Source organism: Coffea eugenioides, unplaced genomic scaffold (genome assembly GCF_003713205.1).
Source record: "Coffea eugenioides isolate CCC68of unplaced genomic scaffold, Ceug_1.0 ScVebR1_605;HRSCAF=1310, whole genome shotgun sequence".
Classification (NCBI taxonomy): domain Eukaryota; kingdom Viridiplantae; phylum Streptophyta; class Magnoliopsida; order Gentianales; family Rubiaceae; genus Coffea; species Coffea eugenioides.
The window spans coordinates 1-11115 of NW_020864459.1; the positions used below are offsets into that span (position 1 = coordinate 1).

General features: G+C 32.1%; 1 protein-coding gene across 1 annotated transcript; it reads left to right on the top strand.

Annotated features, from left to right (window-relative positions):
* The first annotated feature begins 4632 nt into the window (after nt 1-4632).
* LOC113758619 (2-oxoglutarate-dependent dioxygenase AOP2-like) lies at nt 4633-8619 on the top strand. The gene is made up of 3 exons (XM_027301394.1): nt 4633-5176; nt 6027-6348; nt 8301-8619. Exons 1-3 carry the CDS (start codon nt 4770-4772, stop codon nt 8547-8549), a joined length of 978 nt encoding a protein of 325 aa, XP_027157195.1. The 5' UTR covers nt 4633-4769; the 3' UTR covers nt 8550-8619.
* Nucleotides 8620-11115: the final 2496 nt, after the last annotated feature.

Below are 11115 nucleotides of genomic sequence, written 5' to 3' on the forward strand. Positions count from 1 at the left end.
CATCCGAGCATGCAGGTTAGAATAATTGACTAACCCTGCAAGCTTAATTGCACACTAAACCTGCATGTGGTATAAACCTACAAGTTGTAATGGTAGCAATTTGAGGTTGGAAAATTACTTATGCATACATATAATCACTTGAGCTAGGGTAAATTTCAATTTAGTCTTCCAAAATAAGTTAAAGAGTCGATTCAACCTCTAAAAGTGATCTAGTTCCAATTGAGACCTTTAAACTGGAATTTTTGTTTCAACATGGCCCTTCTGTTAATTCATGTTTGGTCAATAACGTCTAACCAAACCTTAGTGGCATATTGAATTTTAGAGACTTTGCAGCAATTAGTCTTCTGTCTAAATTAGCTAAAAATGATAGAATAGTGCTCTTCTAATCAGATTTGAAAGATTGAAAATAGATTTAGAAGAGCAATATCTTATCCTTTTTAACTCATTTAGGTGATAAATTATTTGCTTTTAAGTCTCTAACAAAGAGATGAGACTTTACTTTATCACTAAAGTTTAATAAAACGTTATTGACCAGATTTGAAATGATGGAAGGGCCTACTCGGGACAAAATATCCCCTTTGGACAGGTTAATTGGGACCTAATCATTTTTAGGGTCTGAATTGATACTTTGATCTACTTTGAAAGGCCAAATTGAAATTAACCCCTTGCTCTAATAACTTATGTTTACACAGTTCATTCATACAATATTTTCAGCTAGAGGAAGATTGATAATAGGCATATTTTAGTCCGGTTTCTGGCACCATAGAAAACCATAAATCAATTCGTGTTTTTACTCAATATTGTTGTAGGTTAATCTTTCCTATATTATTGGTGTAGATAATTTGTTACTCTAGCAGTATTAAATGGATGATATAAAACAAACTCGTATTGCTACATACTAAATTTAGGAGCACACAGCTTATCCAAAAAAAAAAAAGTTTCCAGGACCTGATGACAAACACCCTAAATTCTTCAATCTCTCAGTAATTTTATCAAAAAGAAAGAAAGAAAGAAAAACAATTACATTTTTCTTTGCAGAAAGAATTGTGAATGTCATTGATGACTAAGTTGCTGTGTTCTTTGTTGAAGGCATGGAGCAATGGCAGGGTACAACCTTGTTTTCACAGAGTTATAATGAAAGAAAAAGCAAGATTTTCTATTGCACTGTTCTCCTTCCACAAAGGAGTTGTTCAAGTACCAAAAGAGCTTGCTGATGATGACTACCCACTACGATTTAAATCTTTTGATCATTTTGGTTTATTAAATTTCCGTTTGAAGAATCCAGCTCTATCTTCTCAGGAAAGAGTCAAAGCCTATTGCGGTATAAAGGATGCATGGGAAAGTATTAATTCCTGTGTTGGCTCCCAGACTCAACCAAATTAATTTAGGCTTTTGTTTCAAATGAACTATCAACTATTAGGGTTTGTATCATTGCCATATTTCTAAAGTTCTAACTTGGATTGAAGTTTGTTCTTCGTTTTTGTACTACAAAGGAAAAAAGAAGCAAAATATCGAGTATTTGTGAACAGGTAAATTGTAATTGCTTGCATGATGTGGTTTATCAATTGGTGTTAGTGTCGAATTAGAGAATTGATGCTAATTTTTGCTCATGAGATTGATGAATCAATATCTGAGTGAACAACTCAGATTGAGACAAGAAAGATAGATTTGTTGTAGTATGGATAGATTACCTGTCCTGCCCAGAAAAGAAAAAATAGAAAAGACAGGTTTGTTGGGACTTGGAAAACACATGCTATTCTCTAACACAATAAGCTGACAAAATTTTTCGTTTGCAGCCAGATAGCAGCATTTCTTCTGTAGAATACACAGAACCATATGTATTCTCCATGCTGTGTATGTATATGGGGTGATGAATCCTGCTTAATTGCAGGAATCTTCGCAATAAAACACCCCAATCAAGTAAGCAGTTAGCAGCCAAGATATAATTTATGGAACCACATTGGAATCTTTGCAGCAGAAATATTTACCCCTAGTTGTTTCTTTTAGCTGGGAATAATTCATTTCATGAAGTGGTTTGGTGATTTGTGTTATGGTTAAGATAATACTAGTGCTTTTGCTTATGAGATTTAAGTTCAATCTTTCTTGAATCTTTCATTGAATATTATTTGTTAGGATTGGGGATTGAAAACCTACATGTGTATATGACTTTCAACTTTGACTTGAAGGAGGAGTTGATTAGTAAATGCTTAAAATATTGGGATGTCTATAAGGTCTTAATCATGGATATTATTTAATAATTTATTAAAAGGTGTCCATTAGCACTCTTTAATATACTCATCATATGATGTAGATGTTTATATTTATTGTATCTATAGATTTGGACACTTTTTCAAATTAACAACACTCTTATCAAAAGACTAATATTCGAAGCCCTTCGAAGCCCTTATGCATAGTGGAGGCACTTGTCGGCCAAACCTTATGTATATGGTGAGATGAATCTGCACATGAGAACCTTTCCAATAAAACATCCACCTTATCTTGTTCCTTGTAACCAGGAATAGTTCACTTCTTATAACTAGACCTAGAACAACTACATCTGAAACCAAGAAAATCATCCACAAGTTTGATAATGGAGACCAATGCTTCAGTCTAGATTCCTCAAATACAACAAAGCAGTGAAATCCCTTCTGTCATATATTTCACCAAAACCAAAAAAAAAAAAAAAAACCCAAAATCTGCGCTCAAGCTCTTGGTTATCTACTGGCAAATCTGTGAGGGAAGCATTGGAGGAGTTTAGCTGTTTTATTGCAGTTTATAACAGAGTTGAATCTGAGTTTATTAGTGAAGTTTTTGGATCACTAAAGAAGTTGCTCAACCCCCATGGAGACAAAATTGCTTAACACCAATCAAGACTAAGATGTAACACTACTCTTCATGAAACCATTGGTATACATTGAAGATTCAATAATTATACGTTGAAGCGGTTCAAAGCTTTACAAACCTCATGTGGCCATCAGGAAATGATCAATTCTGGTAGGATGAGGTTAGAGAAAATTTTCTAATTGGTCCCCAAATTTGCAACTTAATTTCTACAATTTTAGTCAATGATAGTGCCAATAGGACAAATTTTATACTTTTTCTCGGAGAGTTATGATGACAAAGACCGCGAGAATCTATAATGCGCTATTCTCCTTTCACACTGGAATAGTTCAAATCTTTTGACCATTTAGGCTTATTGAGTTTCCGTTTGAAAAATTCAACTCTATCTTCTGAGGAAAGAGTCAAAACCTATTGTGGTATTAAGGATGTTTTATGATATGTGCTTCAAAATTTTTGTCATGCACGTCCAAAATTCCAACTTCTGAAGTTTAAAATTCGTTTTCATATTAGCAAGAAAAATCACACAAAAATGTATCCTTTTGAATTGTATTTTTAAAAAAAAAAAAGAATTATTTATGGTAGCAACGTAATGTTTTCTATACAATGTGACTTATGTGAAATAAAAAAGTTATTGTAAAGATAAAAAGAGTGATTAGGAAACCTGTAATAAAAAAACATAGATTTTTTTTTCCCAAACAACTCCATATCCATAAAGGACAAATCTAGATCTAAAAACAAAAAACTGAAGGACAAATATAACAGCTTGCTAGCAGCCGCCCCATCTAGAGGTGTCAAAGCCACCTATAGCCCCATCTTGGAAGAAACACTTACTTTAAGGTATAGTATAGTTGGATTAGTTGGCAGTAGCGCAGACAATATATATTTTTAGGTATAGTAGCGCAGACAACATATATTTTATCGAACCACAGTTGAAATATTTGCAACAGAATGCTTACACTAATTTGTTTCTTGCAACTAGAAACAATTCATTACTTATCTGTTATCAAATTTGTAGAAAAATTAAACCAAGCTAGTATGATTTAATATATTAAGTTGTGGGCATATGTCATTAGTTAATTGGTTAGTTTGCATTGGAGTGGCATGGGATAAAGGACCACGGGCAGGTGCAACCGTTCCTAGTGGTTTTGTGCATTTTGCACATCACGTAATTTTATTTGCACACGGCGTAACTTTGTTTGCACAACGTGTAATTTTAGAACAAATTTTTGTGGGCCCCACACACGTTGTTAAAAACGAGGTACAAAAAGTGATCTGAACCGTACAATTTTTTTGGACCAAATCTTAGCCGTGAACAGCTCAGGAGCGGTCCATCTGATGACTGCTCCTGCCCCTCATCCTGGGATAAATCCTTTGTTAGTACTAGTACTAGTCAGTTTGTACAAGTGCCAAAGAAGTTTTATGTCGGTGCGAAACAATTATTAGGCAATGCCTAATAATTGATCCAAAACTAATTGAAAAAATTCATGTGGATATATAAAGATTTCACTTGCTCATTTATATGTTAAAATGGAATTTACTTAACATATTAAATAAAATCAAATGGGACTTTTTATCAGTCCGCATGAAACTTTTTTATTAGTACGGAATAACTACTAGATATGTCTAGTATTTGTTCTACATAGGAGGCTTATTGTCATACAAGGCTTAATAAGTCAGAAGCTTCGGGGTTTTGGTCAGAACGTCAGAGTCTGTTTGTCGGTCGTATTTTATTTTTGTGAACAGGTGCATCCCCCCGGAGCCCTTGGTCAATACAAGAATAAATTCCTTTGGCCGTATGTCGATTTTTTGTGATTATTTCTGTAGATTTATGTTTTTTATTGATTTGGATTCATCAGGAATCCTTTGTCCCTTGAACAAATCTAGAACAGCTACATCTGAAGCCAAGAACATCATCCACAAGTTCGATAATGGAGACCAACAACCCTCAAGTCTGCAACTCCCAAACGCAGAAAAGCAAAACAATTCCAGTCATATATTTCACCACAGAAAACCTAAATCTTGGCACAAGTTCTTGGCTCTCTACTTGCAAAGCTGTGAGGGAAGCGTTGGAGGAGTTTAGCTGTTTCATTGCAGTTTATGACAAGGCTGAATCTGAGTGCAAAATTGATGTTTTTGCATCGCTGAAGGAGTTCTTTAATCTTCCCATGGAGACAAAATTGCTTAACGTTCACCCTGATAAGAATGCATTTGGTTATTTTGGACCAAAACCTGATTTCCCTCTTCTTGAAGCCATCTCTATTGAAGATTCAACAACTATTGAAGCGGTTCAAAGATTTGCCAATCTCGCCTGGCCATCTGGAAATGATCATTTTTGGTAAGATGAGTTTATAGAAAATCTGCATACTGGTGCCTAGAGATGGTACTACTAGCACCAAGATTGATGAAATTTTCATGTTTCTGATATTTGATTCCAAATTTTGACCTATATGTTGAAATTGGTGGAATAAAAGGCTATATTCTTACAAGTGATTAGTGCACCTGGAGAAATAGAAAGTCTACTTGGCAAAATTGAAATATATCATTCTTCCATATACAAATACTTGTATAACTGGCTATATAAGTGGTGGACTTTGAAAATCCCTTAGGTACCTTTTTCCAAACATGGCAAATTTGATCCAATTTACCGGCTCAATTAGTTTTAGGACTGGATTTGTCACCAAAAGAAAGTCTAGGATTATTGCATAACTTTATAGCTATAAAGAATTAAGGTGACAATGAGGTAGACTTTAGGAGCTAAATTGGCTTTGTTCCTTAGAATTAGTAGGGTATAATGCACTTATAGTTACCAAACAATTCAAAAGTTTTATTTAGCCAATTGTACTTTCTGTTTTTGTCTAAATTCATACCTGGTTAGTATTGTCTCGGATGTCTTAAATAAATTAACTTAAAATATAAATTAAAAGGGATAAATCAATGTGATAGCGCACTTTCATTTGAGATTAAAAAAAAATGGCACAAGTAATAATTTAGAAACACAAAGTTAAAAATTTTGTGGTTATTTTCTTTTTACCGTAATTACTACAATAGACAACATTTTTATTCCAACTTTTCGATTTATCATACTCTAGATAAATATACACCACACAAATGACATTCCGTATTCATGTTTTTTTACCTCATTATAATTTATTTGTACTATGATTAGTTTGGTTTTGTATTCTTAGTGAAACAATATGCGCCTGCACAAGACAACTATCAGAGGTGAACAGGATGGTGAGCAAAATGATCTTTGAAAGCTATGGTGTTGGTAGGTACAGTGATTCTCACATAGAATCAACATCTTATCTCTTCAGAGCCAATGCTTATAGAGTTCCCCAAGAGAAGGAGCCAAATCTTGGAATCTCTCCTCATACTGACACAAGTTTTGTGAGCGTTCTTAAGCAAGATAGTGTACAAGGGTTGCAGGTTCAATCAAAAGATGGTACATGGATTCCTGTTGATTTCCCACCATCTTCCTTTGCAATCATGGCAGGTGATGCCATGCTGGTATTGCCATTTTCCTTCACTTATTCATTTTTTTTTAATACATTGATGATATATACACTATCATATTCTGCAAATTATATTTTGTTAATTGTACTTGACCTCCTGGACCTATATCCCAGTTGCACTTTGCCTTGTGAACGAAAAAAATATATATGCAATTTACCCCTTCCGAAGATTTCCTAGCTATAATTATGTATAAATTTGTGATGTTAATTTGTTTTAGACAACCATTCCCTTTAATTAGAAGAGTTCTTGACAAAATTTTTACTGTCTTATTTGTATTTATAATGAGTTTGCATAATATTCTTATTTATTCTAATTCCCAACAAACAAGTATATTTTAGAAATCATCCATTTTCCTTATCCAATGCGCATATTCATTATTTCGTTTTATTTGAACATATAAACACAAGAACAGAAAAAAATAAAAGCAAGAATGGATTCATCCAATTCGTTTTGTTGTGATTTTCCAATAACCAAATATATGGAGGGTATTTTTGTCAAAGAAAATTTTTTTGCATCCAAAAACTCTAAATATTTTTGTCAAATAAAAGCTACAATGAAATACAAAAGCTATTAATAGTAACTTCATCCAAAAACTCTAAAGGAGGGTATTTTGGCCAAATAAATTTTTTGCATCATATTTTTATATTTATTTATATGGTGAAATCTTCTAAAAGGGGTAAATTGCCTATTCTTTTTGGCGCATGAGGTGAAAGTGCAATTGAGGTATCGGTTCAAGGGGTAAAGTGTAATTAACTTGAAAAAAAAATGTTTAAGGTACGTTGTGTGCATTAACTATCAATAACATGCAATTCATTTCATTTTGAAAACTATGTTAGTGCAAAAAAAAAAAAAAAAATTTGTACCCGAAGTAAAAATATACATTTGCTAAACTATATATTTCATTACGTCTGGCTGAAATGTGAAATCTTTTGACAGTATTTTTCTGTTTGTTATCTTGCCAACAATTTTTAGTTGACTAAGAAGATAATATAATATTTAGTTGACTAAGAAGATAATATAATATTTAGTTGACTAAGAAGATAATTGTGCTGTTTCTAGGTGATAGTATTGAATAATGTATAAGCTAGCTAAGATGTAGCGGACAAGTTATGAAAGTCAATATTTGTGGTTTGCTGTTGCATTTGAGGTTGGAAAACAACTTAAGATTCGGTATAACTATAAATATATATTTTTTTAGAGAGGAAAAAATTCAAAAAAAAAAAGTAAAATTGTCAAATGGTTATCCAAACTTGATCATCTTGTAGTAAAATTGTCCTATCATCACCATTAATATATATTTTTCACCAATTTTGATCATCTTGTTTGTCTATCCAAGTTTGTCATCCTTCCCCAAAATCCCAATTTCCATATATCACAAATTTCAGTTTGATCATGCCTCTTCCATCCATCTTTCATCTTTCTCATTAATTCTCAATTTTGTATCTCCCACCAAAAATTCATTAAATAATTAAAACAAAAATACACAGTAGTAAATTGGGCTAAAGGAATATGAAAAAAGTGAATGAGGCTTTCAAGGCAATTTGGGACATTAGTATGATACAAAAGTCAGCCAAATGAAGGCCAAAGCTACTATTTAAGGAAAGTATGTGTAATTTTGAAACATAGAGGGAGCTAGATGCAATTATCGTAAATCTCAGGGGATTTATGAAATTATTGCAATCGATTACAGCTATTATTGGCTAGTAGTTTTAAATGCATTATTGTTTCAAAAAAATACCATTAGACGCTTACAATTTATATTGAAACGAAAAACTGTTCGCGAAACATGTTACAAAACAGCCTAAATTCTTCGAACTCAAAGTAGTTTTTTATCAAAAACAACCACAAAAAAAAAAAAAAGAAATTTAAGTTCTCATTAATTTTCTTAGCAGAAAGAATAGTGGATCCTCATTTATAATTAAGTCATTCTGTTACTTGCTGTGAAGGCATGGAGCAATGGCAGAGTACGACCTTGTTTCCACAGAGTTATGGTGACAGAGAAAGCAAGAACCTCTATTGGGTTGTTCTCCTTCCACACTGGAATTGTTCAAGTACCAAAAGAGCTTGTTGATGACAACTACCCATCACAATTTACTTCTTTTGATCATTGGGGCTTATTAAAATTCCGTTCGAAAAATCCGGCTTTATCTTCTAGTGAAAGAGTGAAAGCCTATTGTGGTAGAAAGGATATATGATGAAGTATTGTTGGTTACCAAAAGCAACTGCATTTGAAAATTTTTTTAAGACAAATTCTCAATTGTTTCACTTGTCATGAGTTAAAACGGGTTTGGAGCAGATACGGCTGACTGCTGGTACAATTAGGGCAGTTGTTGTATTTTTATTTTTATTTTTTTCAAATGTTGGTGTACGCTTAGAATAGTTGTATTTATACAACGAGTTGGTGTGCATTAGTAAAATTTATGTGTCCAACGAGACAACATCATTATACATCGAATTAGGTAGAAAGTACAACGATATATGGAACCAAATTTTCAATTATACCTGCCCCAAACCCAAATCTCAATCATATCTGCCCTAAACCCAGCAAAAGCATTGCTGTTAGCTTGGAACATAGGGCAAATTTGGTTGATCAGTTTTGTCCTATTCTATTTTGTTGGTGTAATTATTACAGACTTTGTTATAAAATCTTTAGTGTAACCATGAATTTTGATTGTGTGCATGACATCATGCTGGCACTTTTTATTGAGTTTTCGTCAAATCATTCTTTGCATACCCCCCCTCCCCCCCCACAAAAAAAAACCTTTGGCAATAGTCAATATCGACAAGTTACTCAATAAATAAACCTGGCAATTGAATGGGTTGATTTGAGTTTTCAGTTAGATGTATTATATCCAATCCGCCCAACTATAGCTTTAATTGATTTTGGATTGGGTCATATTGGATCAACTAAAACCTATGATCCAAATATAACCCAATATATTTTTATATATTTTAATACATAACTATATCTTACATATATTTACACACACAAAATGTTATTTTTACACACATAAACATATTTTTACACACTAAAACATTTTCACTTATACAAACACACACTTAATTTTTTGAGCTCCTTGGATGGAAACACTTCCTTTTCACACACATATACACACTAAAACACACACTAACATACTTTCGCACATACAAACATATACACTAACTTTTTAAACTGTTTGGATGGACATATTATTTTTGCATTTGCCAAATTGCACTACTACCTTTTTTAAAAAAAAAATAATACAAAGGTAGAAACATATTTACAATTCACGTGTTAAAAAGAAATTTAAAAACATATAGTTTTTTGCGTGTCTTCTTGATATAGCAATTTTATTTGAATGACTAAACAAAAACATCTTTTCCGTAATTGGTGGATGGATACAAGTACAAAGAATGCCTTTTGATGTCAGCAAGTTCTTCCTTATCATTTAACTTGAATGTCTTCCAATCATCCTCATCTTTCTCCGATTCCCAACCAAGTTTCTTGCTTGCTATTGTATAAGGCAAAGGAAGACCTTCGGAACTCAATGTATTTTTCATATTTTTTTATATTTATTGATCATTTATTTTCATGCATTCTAATGTAGAATTTTCTCATTTTGTAGGTTTTCTGAAAAGAAAAGAAGGGAGAAATCAAGAAAGATGAAAAATAGAGAAAGGAAGAAAAATCAAGAAAAGAGAGATCGAGCCCTAGGGGAAAAGGGGGAAAAAGAAAAAGAAAAGAAAAGTATCAAAATAAATTTCAAATGAAACTACGTTATTTCTGTTGGTTTAATGCCAAAACTACAACGTTCCACTTAAGTTTATTAAACAGGCTTTTTAAATCAGAAAATAAATTTACATTTGAACCCCTAAGTTTCTAAATAATTTTACTATGACCTAGAAACTTTAGATTTCTTTCATTTAGATCTTTATTTTCATTGTTATTTGATTCCTAAACTTTCATTTTAATTATTTTTTGGCCCTTATCTTTTGAAACCCATAAACTTTCTAAGTTTTGTAATTGAGTCCTTGGTAGCTTCTTGATCCCTCAATTATAATTGTTTCCTTTCTTTAATTGCTAATTATGCCTTAAACTCATTTAACTTGTCATTTTGAATTCCTTTAAATTCCTTTGCATGTTTAACATGTTAATATGGATTTAATGCATTTATTGCATTCCTTTTAAAAGTATTTCCAAGATAGTTGTGCTTTGCATGTTTGTTCGTGCTTTGAGTGTTAGACAGGAGATATTGTAGTTTTTTAGCCTGCCATTTCAAAGGAAAGGTACTCTTATAACCCCTTAGATTCTCAAGATACATGTTCTTATGTACTTTTATGTGTTTTTATGCCCTTTATGCATTTTTGCTATTTCTTTTAATTGCATTTATCATATAATTATTCATTTGCATGTCATTTACTTAATTTAAACTTTCTTATTTAGAGGGTACTTGAATACTTAAAATGTAATAGATAGACTATATCATATTTTCTCTTATTTAAAAAGTTGTAACTAATATCATTTTTCTCCTCAAATATAATAAATAGGATAGATAAGTATATTTTCTTATCTTTTTTTGCTCCTTAATTTGGGATTGTAATTGCAACCCCAGATGTAATAAATAGGTTTTGTATTTTGTGTGACTTATTTACTTATGTATTTTAATCATTTTTTTTAGGATTTTTATACTTAGATATTATGCTTATGTGTTTTGTGTTCTATGTGTTTACTTGCTTTCATTTATACTTTATTTATTATAGCTGATAAGTGACTAATTTACG